Genomic DNA, 16,843 nt, shown 5'->3' on the forward strand with positions numbered 1-16,843 from the left:
ATGTATGAACAAATGTTACCTTTAGATAGTGGTCTACATTGTTTATCTTGATCAATTAGAAAGGGGAAGACGGAATGCATGCATCATGCATGCACTATAGACTATGGTGAACATAATTAAACAAAATTTAAACTAAAATTTGTTTAATTATTTTCACTAAAAGTTGTTTAATTAAACAAAAATTTAAACTAAAAGGCCTTTAAAAAAAGAAAAATTAAACTAAAAGTTTAAATGGCATACCACTATAAGTCGATAACCTATGACTCCGCCGATTAGTAAAATATGTCTTAATTTAGTGCCCAAAAACAAAAAAAAAAGTATGTCTTAGCAAAAGGGCAGCTATAATGATATCAAATTTTCTTAATTGTAAACTAACTATTTTATTAATATGTTTTTAATTGCTATAGCGATATTCGTCGCATGTGTTCATTTGTTGTCTTTTGAGCTGGTTAAAGTCAATTTGTCCACCACTTATATATTTCCACCACTTATATATTTTTGTCTAACACTAGGAACTTTATAGAAACTCTTTTCTTCAATTATTGAAACTATTATTTTAGCAAAACAATAATGTCCATCACGAGATTCATCGTTAGAATCGGATTCTCTCAAATCTTACCAATTACCATCGAGGCATCAAAGGGTGACATAAACACAACAAAAAAAAAGCTCATCATCTTATCACTTGATTCGGTTGAAACTTTTTATCTCCACTCATTACAGACTTACAGTCACTTTCGATATATATATATATATCACATTTCAATTCGTTACTTACTTATAGTATAGTACGTAAGTCAAAAAATTCACCCAAGTCTAGTTGAATTATTGAACTATTTTCTTGTTTTATGGTGTAGAACTCAATTGAATGCTGTTAGCACTTATTTGGTTTTCTTGTATACTTTATAACTTTTATATGGAGTCGCACAATTTTAGATTGATTGAATATGATAACATTATTTATAATCGTATATCAATAATTGCTTTGGATATAGATGAAGTCAGTATCTTTGTATGTCCAGTTGTCCACACACGATAAAAGCGTGAGGTTGTGAAGAGAGATGAACAACAAAGAACGATAACAAAAGAGAAAATATTAAAATAAAACAAGGTGGTGGGGTTATTTCAAGGAGTATCAAGTTAATTAACCCTATAGTCTATACTCTACAGTGGCTTCATTTTGAAGCCAAGAATTTCCCATATACCCAAACAAGCGTGCTTTGCTTTTCCTTTTCTTCTTTTCTTTTTACTATCTCAACGACTTTATATATTTATACCGTTTTAATCCAAATTGTACAATTCAAGGATCAAGTAACAGAAACATTACATTTGTATTTAAAAATCCTTATAGATATTAAGAGATTTCCTCGATCAAAAAAAAAAAAAGATATTAAGAGATTTCTAACTCTTACATTGCTTGTCATATGCGTGTGGTGCTTCCAACCTTGGATATTAGCCTATTAACTTGGCCAATTTTTTTTGCAAATGCTAAATAAAATGAAACCATGTTTTAGATATCATAAAAGCATGAGGTTGGACTTATTGTTCTCTTGGAGATTAGTTGAGCATTTAGTCTACACATTTTTAGTTATATAAAAAGTTTAGGCTCCGATTAGTAACATGCAAGACTCCGTAAGACAAGTGCACTGAAATTCTAATAGTAACAAAAACAAATAGATAAATAAGTATATATAGAAATTTTTGTTATTAATCACGGTGGTGCAGTGCGGTCTGTCACTATTCGCAGCTTTAGCCATGAGGATAAAAGAATGAGAGAAACCAAAATTTGCTAAAATAAAAGTAGAAAAGCTTGCGCAGTCTACCTCTTTATTATCTTTAACTAAGAGCAACACACTAATGTGTTTTTTTTTGATAAAACACACTAACATGTTACAAACATAAAACAACATAACCACGTTGCGATGGCTTAGTGGTTTCCACTAGGAGAGGAGTTGTCATGTTGGTCTAGGTCAGAAATTGATTCTCCTATAGTGCAAAATTATTAGCTCCACATGTGGCCACACGGATATGGGTCCATGCTTACGGCCCATTTGAATTCCCGGGAGAGGATTTATCCGTGGGTTCCACCTTCCATCCGGGAGTTAGGTCTGTATTTTTAATAGACCCGAATTTAATTCTTTATTTTAGCAAAAAAAAAAACATAAAACAACATTTAATGAATTAGTTAGCCGAAAATTAAATTTTATTTCTTAAAAGAAATACCTTCATAGTAATGGAGAGTTACGTTAATGTTATAGGATGAAAGCATTCTTCCCACTAAACCCTTATATGCATGCATGTTTGTTTATTCTATGAAAGATTAGAAGAAACTTGAGGTTTCCACTATATTGGTTTATAAAGCATCATCGTTTCTTGTTTTCTTTTTCTTAGTACATTCTTAAAAGTATCTCGTTACCAAAGTTAGTTTAATTCATCATAAAAAGAGTAAGCCGGACAAAAGGGAACCGACACTCTTTCTTTCATACTCGTGCCAAGAAGTCTTCGTTGTGGACCTTTGAGTGTGGACAGAGAGTTCGTGCAAGACTATATGGCTGCTGTCAGTCAAGCTCAAAATGTCGTCGTCCATTCGAAAATTTTCTTTTTTATGTCGATTTTTAGATTAATGTCAGGATAATAACCACGATTATCCAATTTTCAAATTCGTTTAGTTTTATAAATGGCAAAACGATGTGTAATACGATTCTTACGTAGTTCATGCTTCAAACTTCAAATGGTTACTTTTTGTGTGGTTACTTACTAACTAGCAACTATGCAGCTAATATATAAGCAGAAAAAAAAAGTAGAAACATACGTAGACTGTGTCGGTGATAACCATTTTTAAAAACCAAGAGAATTTAATAGTGGTTCTTGTACGTTTGTTTGAGTCAACAAGTGTTAGATCATCATTATCACGTTGGGGAATGATGCAATTTTGACGTAATCATTATGATTCCCAACTAATTTGTTTCCTTGATTTGTTGCCTTAAACAAAAAAGAAGAAAGAAAGATAGTACCAAATTGGTGGAGAACAGGTCATACAAATAGACAATATAATGTGGTTGTTTGCTCTATAGATCACTCTACTTTCTGGTTGCATTATGATTTTGAAAGAGAATTGAAAGTCCATTAAATTTCAACTGTCAGCACATTAATAGGGTGTTTCAAAAGAAAAAAACACATTAATGGGGCTTCTCTAAGTTTAATTAGGTATATTACATTTTATAAACCACCATAACGATAACGCGTTGCTAGCAAAATAATGAAAAAACATTAAACACATACATTGAAGTGTCATAAGTGTGTGCAAGTAGACACTTGTTCTTTAATAAATCATTCAAATCAAAGAATTTACTAACATCATCACACAACTGTCCTGACCCACAAAAATGCAAAACAACACCAATCAATGAATACAATAACACATCACAGTGATGAGAATAAGAAGCAAAACCCAAGAACCCAAAGCTACCCATGAAGAGCAATTTTTTTTTTCCTGAAAAACCAAAACAATACGAGGATACGCAAAAGGAAACCAAAACAATAAGAAAAAGAAAAGAAAAAACTGATCATTGTCTTCAAAGCTGCAGCATTAAGGTCACCACATAACCAACAGATCGTGCCTTTGTTCTTAATTTATCTTGAGCTTTATCTGGATAAGTCTTAGAACAAGTTGAATTTCTTCTTCAGCAAATCTTGCTTCCATCTAGGCAATTTGTAGAATGCTTCTTTCTCCATCCCAAATACAATCTTGAACTCTTCCTCAGACAAGTAAGCCTGATAGACCGTTTGAGAGTGATAAGATACGACACTTTAAACGAGAAAAAAAAGAGAGGATAATGTTTGCTGAAATGATTCACCTCTCTGCGTTTGAAGTCAATTCCTTTCACTGGTTTATCGGATTTGGCTTGTAGCTGTTGGTAGGTGAAAGTTGCACCAGTTGTTCCTGCTTCCTCAGCAATCGCGTCTGCTGCAGGTGAAACTTCCTCTTCTTCCTTGGCTTCAGCAGATTCTTCAGAAGCCTCCGCTTCTGAGAAGGCTTTCTCATCTTTAGCTTCAGCTGTAATCGCACATGCAGTGTTATCAGCATGTTCAAATCAAGGCAGAAAAAAAAACGAATAAACAAGCTCATGTAGTTACATATGTTGACTCTTTAACTCATATAATGCGATAGATGAGCAACTTACCGGAAGGGCTTGTATCAGGTGATTTCTTCTTCTCATTAGTGAGAACTTGCGAGAGAGCAGCCAGTGCTGCTGCTCTTTGTGACGATCGGCTTGTCAATCCTGGTCTTTGTGGAGGTGAATTTGATGATGGTGAAGAGTTGAACGCGGATGATAATGCGGCTAACGCTTCAGCCCTTTGTCTTGGACCACCTTGATTTCCATTTGGCCTGTCCCGGTTCTGCAGTTAAAGCAATGATAGTTTCAGTCAATTGATCGAGAAGATGGGACACTAGTTAGTAGCTGTGATTCGCTAAACATATCATAGTAATAAAAATAAAATAGCCTCATATATGTATCAGTAAGAATTTAGTATAAAATCAAAATTTTGAGCTCAGACTATTTACCGGAGAGCTTGTCCCTCCAGAAGGAGAATTAAATGCGGAAGTCAAGGCAGCTAGAGCAGCAGCCCTTTGTCTTGGTCCTTGGTTTCCACTGCTAGACTGGTCCTGCAGCGTAAGGATAAATCATACACCAACGTTTCAAGAACGTTTATATACTAAATTTAAAAAATCGACTCATCAACAGCCATTTTCCAATCGTCACATCTGTTCTTATGTGCTACTGTTAGACACAAAAGCAAGGAACCATAAAACAAAGGATGTGGTATCTCCAGCAAGCATGTTTACCTGCACAACGTGGTGTGTACCCAGTAATGATGCTGCCTTCTTCTGGAAGGAATTTCCTTGCACCTGCATTACATGTCCCGCAGCTTCCAGTTAAATCTTTCCTCCTCTATAAATGCAGAGGTTTCTCATTTATGGCATTTAACAAATGAGATGTCATCTGACTTATTTAGATTTGTATGAGGTTGGTGAAAACAGAACTGTCATTTGCATACAGTGTAACAAACTTATTGCTTCTAAATGAGTATGCTCCCAAACCATCTCTAACCCTATCACATTAACTAGCACCTTACTGAAAACAGACGCATTCTCATTCTAAATACCCACAACATATCTTCGAGGACAGAAAGCCTTACAGTCGCTTTAGTAGCATCCCACGAAAAATAAGTGGTGAAGAAGCACGGTTCATTCCCCTCAGTGATTTTGTACAATGGAACTTTTGGAGACAAGCCTTCCAGGGAACCAGCCAGATCTATGTATCTCTGCGCGTAAACCACAGAATGAGAAAACAAGCAAAAGAGAATCAATAGATAACTTATGCTCAGAAGCAAAACTGATGAAGCATATTACTTGGCCAATCTCAAAGGCGGTTTGCTTTTCCTTGGGGTCCACACATTGACCAACCCACACAAAAACTTCAGCGTGAGTATCTAGTAAATGCATATCCTCCGTCAAGAGGTCATCCTGATCAAAGTTGTGAATCTCTTCAACCTGTGCAAAGTAATGTTAAGTCAAGGACGCATCTTGATTAAAAACGTTGGATAAATGTTTCTAAATTCTCACCTGAAATTTTCCTGAGGATCCATGTTGACACATTGAAGAGAGCAAAACAAAGTTAGAATATGCGTGCCAATGACCCTATTGGGGATTATTAGACCCTAATAATTGATGATCGATATACATTACCTCTGTTGAATGAAAAAGAGAACAAGTGAGGATCTCTGACAGTCTGAGGGGAAACCTTCTTGCTGGTGAAGTTCTGTTTTCCCCCAAGTGCAAACCAAAAGGATGAGCTTTCCGTTCCTTCCTTAGCGTGCTTGATAGTAACCCCAGGCTGACTTAGCAGGAAAAAAGATAATTAAACTTACCAATCAAAGAACTGTGTTATGAAGAAACAATTTTCTCTAAGCTTCATATAAAGTTGTACAATATATATACTTGGGACAGTTTCAGCTAAACTAAAATGAAAGACAATACAATTCAACTACCTTTAAGAATTCAGCAACTTTAGCAGCCACTTCTTGCTGCTCATGCGTACTTTGGTTTCCATGCCATAAGAACATGGAAGTACCGGACTGTAGAAGGAAGCAATCGTAAGAGTTCAAAGAAGTTGCCACCTGCAGAAACAGAAATGTCAGACAATATGCAACAGAGTAGTAAAACCACAGTAATATGTGTTCTTAATACAAAACTGAAAAGGAACCAGACATCCTTATTCAAATTGTATATCTCACGAATAGATAAACAAGGTTAGCAGTGTAAAAGTTTTAGCAATAGAGAAATAAGGTAGACACACACCGCTTCAACTTGTAATGCCTTGTTGTTGTGAACTCCAGTTCCAGACACTTGAATAAGTGCAATTGATTCCGGCATGTAGGTTTCGTCTGTTGAACCTTTCTCTGTCACACTATTTTTGTAACCAGAGCTCAAACCACCCTAAAAGTTAAATGTAACCACATCAACTACCAATACATTGTCTTGCAGCAACAATCAACTTACATTAACAATCAAAAGAAATACCTTAAGGACCACCATGTGTTCAAATAGCGCAACAAATTGAGGAGGCTCTTTACCCTCGAATATACGGGCCTGCAAGAAGATCAAGTTATTCAACAATCTTTTAGTGCTCGTAGCTATTGGCTTCCAGATGAGAAATAATACACTACCTGCACTGGTCTTCCCTTCAAAGAATTTGTCATTGTGCTAGCCAGACGGACTGCCGTCTCTTGATCCTCCTAAACTTGGAAGAAAACAAAATTTAGGTTGCTAGAAGTTCAAGATTATACATAAAGCCATAAACTGAATAGCTGAAATCCATCAAATATGTACCCAAACTTTGAGCACTACGAGAGGCACAGCTCATAAAATATAAATAAAATACTAGCAGTAGCCCCCAACAACTAAAGATCAAAACTGCAGCACAATAAAAATTACCACTTTTGCAACATTTTGCTCCTTGGAGATAAAATCATGCATTAGGAAGAAGCCAAACATGTCTGCTTAGTCAATACATTTAAATGTCTAAATATCCCCTTTGCAACTATTAGCCGAGGAGCTAGAAATACTAATGGAAGCCAACTAAAATAGAGACATTTGTTTATAATCATATGATCACTAAAAATGCACCTTTTCTCATAATTACCTGAATGCTATTCTTTCCAAACCAGCAGCACAAGAAGTAGTCTTCTTTCCTTTCACCAGAATGGTAGGCATAAAGGACTAAATAGCAGTCCCCAGAATAGAGTTTTCCGACATCATCTTTGGATACAGGAGTCTTGGCCTTACCATCGATGTACCAAACCTATTACATGAGCTTAATGAGTTCGGATGAAAAATCAACAATTAGATTTAGCACATAGTAGTATAACAAGTCAGGAGACATAACAGACCTCTAACTTTCCACCTCCTTCAAGCAGCGGTGGAATATCCTCATTCACTGGTGTGCTTTTTGACAGGCCCTTTAACCCAACACCTTGTTGTTTAAGTAATGCTAGAAGATCGCAAAACACCAAAGTGAGCCAGGGCTAAATCAAATCACTCATTTTTTCATTAATGATTTGAATATCAAAGCAAATCTTTACCAGCAACTTTTCCTCGTCCTTCTTCGTTAGCGGGAGTTGCCGAGCCTGATGGCCAAGAGTCAAAGTTGGACTTGAAAGAATGGGGCTCATAACCTTGAATAACACGGGTTATGCGTGTTGCCTTTGGCCTATTTTCATTAGCAACAAAGTCCTGGAGAGGAAGGTGAAAATGAGAACCAATGCTCAGACATACTAAAGCTTAGCAAGTTAGACGGTTCCAGTTTTACCTCAGCAGCTTGGATAGCAGTTTTTCTCTCTTCAACTTGAGTTACTCGGCCAACCCAGATAAATACCTCAGAACCGCAGTCCAAAAGGTAGCATTTATTGTTTTCCATCATAGATTTGGATAAGTTGCCATCTATAGATTCTACCTGACCATCAGCGATACTAAACAAAGGGCAACAATATATCAGCTTCTTAAAATAAGGCCTAAAATGGGTAACAATGCAAAAGAAACTACCATCATGCCATCAGGGTAGCGTTTACATCAGTGTTAAGAGCAGATAGTATCTGAAAACCAATAGAGAAGAGCCAGATCAAAAGGAAGATAAGTACCTATAAAGCTTAGGCGGAGTTGTCTCCGGAATAATGTCATCCTCACTAGCAACTTTCCTAGCGATTGGAGCAAAACCCCCAAAGAGGACCCAGAACTCGCCAGAATCTGATTCTGTATCTAATTTTCCATCATCTGTTATGCAAGCAAATTATTATACATGCATGAGTACCCTAATCTGTGTACTGAAGAAAAAGTAAAGAAGAAGATATTTCAAATACGAAGTCTAAATGCGTCAGATACAACTTACCAACGATAGCAACGTCACTTGTTCCTTCATGAAACTTGTCTTTCAAATATTGGACGACTGCCAACGCTTTAGCTCTTTCTTGGATATTTGAATTTGCACCATTAAACTGATAAATCTTTTCCTTGGTGTCCAAGATAAACACATCATCATGATTCAGTGATGACCGAGCAAAAGGAACCTACATAGGAAAACAGATAAGCTCACATACAAAGCAAACACTCCTGCGAAGAGAGTACCACACTTCCAAAAATCTGCAGAAAAAGAAACCTGCTTCAAGTGGACCGCACGTTTCCCTTTGCAGGTATACAATCGGGTTTCAAACTCCTCCTCCTCAAGTTTTTTAAATCCAGAGGCAACACCACCCTCTAGCGGTATAATGCAAGGCTTGAAGTAAGACAAGAACTTGTCAGATTCATGACCTTGAATTTCACGGTGTTGGACAGCTCGGCCTCCAAGACCTGCATCAAGTTCAACCGTCTTCACAGCTGCTGTTCCAGCTTCATCCTGGAATCATCAATCGCAGATTAGTAACAAAGAAGATTCATCTTTGTTTTTGTTCACTATATGTTAACAAGACCAAAAAAAAAATAAAAAAACAGATACCTGGCTTGTATCTTTACCAATCCAAAAATGTATATCAAATAGATAAGCACCCGCCTTATTCTGTGTTGTCTGCATAGATCAAATAGAAACATGCTAAATGTGAAAATTAATAAAGGGCATATACACTATATTTTATACATAATTATACATATGATCAGACAAGAAAGCATGTTCTCATGTTCTGTAAGCCAATATAACGTCTTATCTTATAATATGTCTATTGATAAGCATATATAAAGAGAGGGAAATAACAGTGGAAGAAATCCCAAACCTGCAAGACGATGTAAGTATCTCCCATATAGAACTTCCCATGTTCAGATTTGGGCACTAGAACTGGCTGAAAGTTTTCGATTCTCCAGATTTCAGTCCCTCTAATAAACGTTAAGTTCAAACCCCTCAGACACCACTGAAACATTCAACAGTATCAAGAAAACTAGTGCATGCAAAGATACACAGAAGATTGCTATCTTGACACATAGTATTAAAGCAAAAAAAAAAAAGAAGGAAAAATAAAGATTTGTGAAAGGATACGGTTTCTGCCCGGCTCCTTGAAATGCAGGATCCAATACTTTTGTTGGCCCAGACATTTTGCATATAATAAGCCAATCTCTTCCTTCACGTGAAAATACCTGCCAAGAACAAAGAACAAGTGGGAATATAAGAAGGTAAGAGATTGTTTAATTGCGTTGCATGAATCAGTTCATCAAGCATTCCAGGCTATAGTGACCACAAGGAAACTCCAAGGCATGAAGCAAAAATAATTGTTTGTCAAGATGACACAAAACATTCTCCAGTGATCAGTGTACAGTGTACTACTTCTTCATCAACTTACTATGGCTACTTTTGATCAAAACCCTTACATAACCCAAGATGCACGACACCATAATTAGATTTAAAAAAAAAAACAAACAATCTAAGCTGAGATCAAGCACGAAGCAAACCGATTCAATCGAAAACCAGCTGATTTATACAAATTCCAAACGCACCTGAATAGATTAGATCTCCGAGTAGCACTGTGAAGGAGGAAGAGAGATCAGGAGCAGGAAAAAAATTATAAAAAGAAAAAAGAAATTGAATTATTATAGAAAGGAGATGTGCGCTGTGTTTATAAGCTAAGCGTATCTCTTCCTCTCTTTAGAATATTGAATACCTTTTTATTGGTTGGCTTTTGCTTTATCCAAGTAGATTTATAGAATAGAGTTCCGTGTGAGGTTTCTAGACTTACAGTATGCGTAGACGAGGAGGAGGCGTGGGAGACGAAGGAGAAAGACAGAGGTTTGAGGAAAAGACGAGAAACAGATAAAGTTTCGGTCCTGATGGCTTTCCATTATTTATTCTCTTTTCTTTCATTTTATTTTATTTTATTTTATGATTCAATAGCAATGTTTCTCTTAATATAGTCTTATTTCAACATTTCTATTAGGGCTGTTCAATATGGTAAAACCGTACCGAACCGAACCGAACCGAAATAGACAATATAGTTTGGTTTTGGTATATACCATATAAACCGAATGGATATAATTTTATAAAAACCGTAGGATTTGGATATGGTTTGGTATATAACCGATTAAACCGAATAAACCGAACAAAACCGATTAAAAGTAGAAACATGTAAATATGTATCTATTTTATAACAATACATGAAAATCTATTTGTTACATAAGTTAAATTTGTGTTAATAACTATTACCATAATTTTATAGTAATAAAAAACCTTAATTTGTAAAACACTTGAACTATAACTAAATAACAATACATCGCAATTCAGACATCTTATTTTCTAAGTCTTTTTTTGATCATTTTGATTTATTTTAGTCTTCACTAAATTAATATGAAGATTATAAATTTTATGGACAATAATTAATTGAAAATTTTCAATTGAAAAAACATGACTTTAGTGAACACTAAATATGAAAGAGTGGAAAAACTTTTCTTTCATATTTCTGTTTTGTTTCATATTTTTATTTTCAAAATTTCAAACTTTGATTTTAGTTATAGATTTGATTATTTTATTTGATGGTAGAAACATTTTTACTTTTTTGTTCATTTATTTGAACATGTAATATATTTTTAATAAATGATTGTGTTGACAATATGACTCTAAAATTCATATAATATTATCTCAAACAAAATAATAATTTTTTTTGGTATAAAACCGAATAAACCGAAAACCGACGGTATATAAACCGAACCGAACCGAAGTAAATATGGATTTAGAATGGTAGTTATATTTTACTAACCGAAATACCGAAAACCGAAAAAAACCGAACCGAAACCGAACCGATATCCGGATTGAACACCCCTAATTTCTATTGTTATACAAAAAATATTATTCTAATTATTAGAATTAATTTTATATTTTTATTCTTAGATATAAATTATAAAAAAGATGATTTTAAAATTACATTTAAGTATATCAAGGCCTACTAGCTACATTTACAAAAAAAAAGAAAAGACTAACAACAATCAATTATTAATCAAAATATTTAATATATCAAGTAAATAAATATGATTTTAGGAGTATAAATGAGTTTTAATGTAACATATATTCATGTTTTAAATTCAAAAATATCATTTGTGTTGGTGAGAGTATCGAGCTTTAAAATGATTAACCATGATGGATTAGTGTTGGTTTTTTTCTTTTTGCTTACTAATTATAGATTCAAATCTCCCTAACATAAGCTGTTAACATATAAGACTGAAATTGCAAATAACTAAACAAATTCGTTACGTCCGCTAAAGAAAATACATGGTATTTGATAAATGTTTTGAATATTCTCAAAATATTAAAAAGTTTTGAACTATCCTTTTTGGACCGGTAATCTTCAGAATAGTTCATCCAGTCAACAGAAACATATTGTAAAATAATATAAGCAACTTTTGTTTAAGAAAACTCATCATTTCATGGCGACCACTGGGTCCATTTCGCATATTTGATTATATTAGCAGAGGACATGGGTGGGGCTATCGTTCCTTTTCGCTTCTATTAGTTCTTCCTTTGTTTTCTCAGTGGAACATTCATCGTCACATGTATATTATAGTATTTATTATTTGATATATCTCTATAATGTATCATGATTGGTAGTTTTAGACTTGTATGTTATTAAAAAGAAAAAAGAAAAGTATTATTACTTGCATTAGGTGATGGCGTTCGGTACGCCGGTGCCGACCAAGTAAACTCAGCACAACTTTATATTACCTTTCGATAGGCTTGGGCGTTCGGGTCTTCGGATCGGGACCGGTTACTTTCGGATCCGGATCTTTCGGATCCTAAATATTCAAACCTAATAAATACTTAAAAATTTTTAGTTCGAGTTCGGGTCAGATCCGGGTCGGTTCGGATCTATAATAATAATACCTATAAAATACTCATAATTTTTCGGATCCATATCAAGTCCGGGTATTTAGGATTTGAAAAAGACATGACATACCCAATTCCATCAAATTTAGTTGATATATATCATATATATATCTAAAATTTTACAAAGTAACTTAAATGAAACTAATAATTAAAATAATTTTTTTTTAAACTTTAAATTTTACATTTTAAAGCTTCATATTACTTAAAAAAATATTACAAAATAATAACAAATATTGTTAACAAAAGATATTTCACTAAATCATAAAATAATATATATAAAATAGAACACAAATACATCATAGTTTTAGATATACATGTTTTTAAGTCGGTACAAATCGGTTCTTATCGGGTCGGATCTATTTGGGTCGGATCTATTCGGGTCGGTTCTTTTCGATATCGGATCTATTCGGGTAAAAAAAATTAAATTCGGTTCGGATTCAGGTCGAGTATTTTTGGATCGGTTCCGATTCAGATTTTCGGATCCAAGTTAAAATGCCCATGCCTACCTTTTGATATCCTCACAAGTCAAAATGTTAAGAGTGGCATCATCGTTAAGTACCAGGAGAGACACAGTTAAGTACTCAAATTTATATTAAACAAAAATATGTGATATTACATATACATACATATACATATATATATATCTATAATAATAAATGAGGGTTTTCTCTCACCTCCTGCAGCCATGTCATCATGGAGGGTGGGGCATTATTCGACACGTGTCGGCACCTGAGTCGTTCTGTCTTTTTTTTCTTCCTGTTTTTGTTTCTTGCGTTGTCTCAGACAGGAGTGTGAACTGGGCTTTATATTATTTGCGCATGAAGCCCAAAGTGGAGCCCAGTCTTCTTCATGTTGTCTCGACCCACAAGTGCATTAGGGTTTTCCCCCATTTTCTTCTCGCGGCGCGAACTAACCGACGAAACCACAGTTAGGCTCGGATTAACAGTGTTACCTCTCTATCAAATCAGAAAGCAACGATCTCTGTTACTCATCAACATCAACAATGGCGAATTCCTGCATCCTGCTTGGCGATTTGAAAGCTGGCCGCTGCACAAACACTGTCGTGGTCCATCTGCTGAGATTCCGGGAGGCGAGAAATGTGAAGAAAGGCGGTGAGCTAATGGGTGGTGGCATGCTCCTCCTGACGAGAAGGTAATCACGACCGTCTCCTATTAAAGCTTTATAAGAAACTAGAAATTCCGATTGTCTAATCTTATTATTTACTATATCGTCGATTCATCTTATTTTTTGATGATTTTTAACTATAACATCAGGTTCGCTAATGACGAGTTCGCAACTTCTTGTGTCAGCGTCTAAAGCTGGTAGGTGTACTGAAACCGTTGTGATGAGGCTTGTGCGGTTTCGAGAAGCACGAAATGTTAACAAGAATGGTGATCTCATGGGTGTTGATGTGGTCTTGGTGGATGAGAGAGTATATTTTACTTAACTTAAACTCTTATACTTTTGCACCAAATGTAAAGCTTCATATTTGTAAGTTATGATTTTTTTAATTGTGTCTCAGCCAACCCTCATCCAGGGATGTATAAGCAGACATCGGTTGAACATCTTTCAACAACTCAGTAAAGAATGAGCGGTTTATGAGCTCAGTCTCTTCGAGGTAACAAGGAGTAATCAGAACTTTAAAGTCTCGACGGCCACGTTTCTATAAAGTTCCCGGAGAAGACCGCTTTTGTTGAGATTGCAGATAGAATTAACCCGGAGCTTAATGCATATGTCCTGAACTCGGAGCCACATGTGCACCCTCAACTCATCCATCCATTATTTGTACTTCTAATCTATTTAAGTTACTGATTCCGATGTAATGTAACCATATGCAGGCAAGTTTCTCTGCACTGTGAAAGTGGACAATGACACTACGAATGGGTGGTGCTACATCTCATGTTCTAAATGCTCAAGAAAACTTTTATAGGGGTTTCTCATCACTTGCATGTATATCATGTAAAAACGAGAACGCTATTGGAGTTCTGAAGTTATCCACACTAAACAGAACATCCCTCATACCTTTTTTTTTTTTGAGCAACTCCCTCATACCCTTTAACCAACCACATCTTATCACTCATATTATGTGACTTATGCAGGTACCGTATGCAAATGTCTATATCTATGATATCTATGATGTCTCTGAATGTGTTGTGTTTGTGGCTTTCGATGGGTCAGTCGCCAATATGACAAATGTCACAGTTGCAAAGGTCGCACAACTAATGGTAACATCCACAAATAATACAATTTTGCATCTGTTAGGCTCTTTACCAAATATGAACACTGGCTTGCTAGAATGTAATCTGCAAACAGAACCCAGGTGTTGAAGACTTAGATGAGAGATCCCTTCCAGAATGTCTCAAGGATTTAGTTTGGAGGACATACACTTTCCAGTTAAAGCTGTCGGCATTCAACTTTACTTAACAAGAGCATCTCTCAGACCACGATGAGCGTCCACTACAACCAAACTTTGAGGAAAGTGTATGTTCATACATTCTCTGCAACTTAACTCACCTCATCCTTTTTAGTATTGAGAGATTTTAATTATCCATGTCCAGGGAAGTGATAACAACCCAGGTGATGACATGCCTGGATCTGGAACTGTGACAACAAAGCCCTCCCTTGGTGTAAGCAAAGCAACCCCTGAGGCCAGTGTAGGGGATGGATGCATCCGGGATTGTTGAAAGGAGCTGTTTCTGCGATTGCAGCTTCACCTCCTGAACATTATTCCACGTGGCATAAATGCTGAGAAGATGCCATCTCCAATAAAGGAGCCCGTTTGGACAAAGCTTTGGAATACTTAGCTCCTTAACTTATCGAACTATGTTGACGACCGGACAAACGCCACTGCTACTCCTTTTTTCTTTTGGCTTTTTAAATGTTTCAATAATTTATAATGGGCATGACCAATTTAAAACCATTACTGTTAGATTTTTTTTATTTTTAATAGCCTTGGTGAGAACGTAACTTATGAATCAAGTTTCAATAATCGAGACAACCTTAGACATCCACAAAACATTGCTATTATTTGACATTGACGAAAAAAATCATGCTTTCAGCCTGACTTACAACATCGGGGACACATGTATCTTACAAATTTATAACCTCAGAATTCCCATTTAGTCATCAGTTCCAAAATTAGACTTGTCCCGTAACGAGCTCAAGAAGTAGTACACAATGGAAATAAGTGCATTTCTAATTTATATACCACTTTCTTTTGAAAATTTTCTGTAATTCCACTCAACTTTAACTCTATAATAAAGTAAAAATGAAGAATTATTTTAATTTTTGATTCATTATTCATAAGATTTTTTACTATTAAAGTAGAATTCTTCATAAGATTTTACCCTTGATTTGTTTTCAATATTCCAACTTGTGCCATTCTTATATTTATGTGACCACATTAATTGTTTTTGACCTAAATACTATATATTCGCATTTCTGCCAAATCTATACTATAATACAAGTCACATGCATGAATAATTCTTATATACTTGCCAAATAAAAATTTTATTACCATAATAACTAATAAAGTATCTTATATCACGATTTATTGTGCTTTCAAAAACCTCAGTCTATATTTTGTTTTGCAGCAAAACCACTCAGTATGATATATAATTACATTAATTTAAGAATCAATGTTTGGATGATGACAATCCTTAGGCTCACTACATCGAGAGGACAATTCAATACTTCTTCCACCACAAATCTATCAAATGAATGAATCATCTTCGCCAATTTGCAGATGAGAATTATGACAACGATACATATCTTTATGATCTATTAATGTTATGTAGAAGCAATTTTGAAGAGAGAAAAGAATATCTGGATAAATTATCCTGGAAAAATAATCAATTCAGTTTTGAGCAATGGTGGACCATGATTAAGAATTCACTTGCTGGATTCAAAATCATGTTGAAGACAATATTTCGTCCACAATGAAGTTTCTAACAAATTGCCACATATCATGAAGATAATCCCGAAACAAACACATGCATTTACATGTTTCCTTTTGGAATATCAACTTTACTTTATGTTTTAAGTTAAATTATATTTGCTTTTGTACAACTTTCAGTAATCTATGGCACTTATGCTATTCTTCTTTGATATCAGCAACTATAAAATAAAATAATACGCTATTACTAACCAATATCAAATGAATCAAAAACTCTGTTATCAACTCAAACAAAACATACGAACCCGGCGCGTAGCGCCGGAATACCACTAGTATATATATATATACAAAAGCCAATTCATCATGAAGGTCATACAATGACAGCTCAAAAGATACATTACAAATTGGTTGTTTTCATTAATCACGCAGCAATTAATCCACATAATATATACTTTGAATATCTAGACTAATCATATTTAATTTTAACGGTCGTTCCTTGTAAACAATTCTCTCTGTTTAAAAATACATGAAATTT

At 35.0% G+C, this 16,843-nt stretch overlaps 1 protein-coding gene and 1 long non-coding RNA gene across 4 annotated transcripts; one reads left to right on the forward strand and one right to left on the reverse strand.

The window, feature by feature from the left end:
- Window positions 1-3,298: 3,298 nt before the first annotated feature.
- LOC106451571 (villin-3) lies at window positions 3,299-10,380 on the reverse strand. 3 transcript variants are annotated; one of them, XM_013893518.3, is made up of 25 exons: window positions 10,279-10,380; window positions 10,040-10,066; window positions 9,585-9,682; window positions 9,325-9,424; window positions 9,054-9,122; window positions 8,718-8,954; window positions 8,451-8,628; window positions 8,203-8,335; window positions 7,875-8,034; window positions 7,648-7,798; window positions 7,456-7,556; window positions 7,209-7,367; window positions 6,733-6,801; window positions 6,587-6,655; window positions 6,365-6,502; window positions 6,055-6,183; window positions 5,753-5,900; window positions 5,630-5,640; window positions 5,417-5,557; window positions 5,203-5,328; window positions 4,850-4,912; window positions 4,568-4,669; window positions 4,185-4,401; window positions 3,858-4,057; window positions 3,299-3,774 (listed from the first exon to the last, which is right to left on the reverse strand). In XM_013893518.3, the coding sequence occupies exons 3-25, from the start codon at window positions 9,638-9,640 to the stop codon at window positions 3,661-3,663; spliced, it is 2,871 nt and encodes a 956-aa protein (XP_013748972.1). In that variant the 5' UTR covers window positions 9,641-9,682; window positions 10,040-10,066; window positions 10,279-10,380; the 3' UTR covers window positions 3,299-3,660. The 3 variants fall into 3 exon arrangements, with proteins under 3 accessions (XP_013748972.1, XP_013748970.1, XP_013748971.1); XM_013893516.3 differs by having other exon boundaries at window positions 10,204-10,372; XM_013893517.3 differs by having other exon boundaries at window positions 10,040-10,282.
- Window positions 10,381-12,741: 2,361 nt separating this feature from the next.
- LOC125578462 lies at window positions 12,742-15,383 on the forward strand. Its single transcript, XR_007316573.1, has 4 exons — window positions 12,742-13,565; window positions 13,688-13,845; window positions 13,936-14,168; window positions 14,252-15,383. It is a non-coding gene; the product is annotated as an uncharacterized LOC125578462 (long non-coding RNA).
- The last annotated feature ends 1,460 nt before the right edge of the window (window positions 15,384-16,843 follow it).

Source organism: Brassica napus, chromosome A9 (assembly GCF_020379485.1).
Source record: "Brassica napus cultivar Da-Ae chromosome A9, Da-Ae, whole genome shotgun sequence".
In the NCBI taxonomy this organism is placed as follows: domain Eukaryota; kingdom Viridiplantae; phylum Streptophyta; class Magnoliopsida; order Brassicales; family Brassicaceae; genus Brassica; species Brassica napus.

Bases quoted from the DNA above. Each gene is read 5' to 3' on its own strand.
- LOC106451571 (XM_013893518.3), bottom strand. From the start codon at position 9,640: ATGTCTGGGCCAACAAAAGTATTGGATCCTGCATTTCAAGGAGCCGGG. The intron at 6,802-7,208 runs GTAATTATGAGA...TTCCAAGTTTAG, and splicing joins TTGGAAAGAATAGCATTCAG to GAGGATCAAGAGACGGCAGT. The intron at 4,670-4,849 runs GTAAACATGCTT...CTTACGCTGCAG, and splicing joins GTACACACCACGTTGTGCAG to GACCAGTCTAGCAGTGGAAA.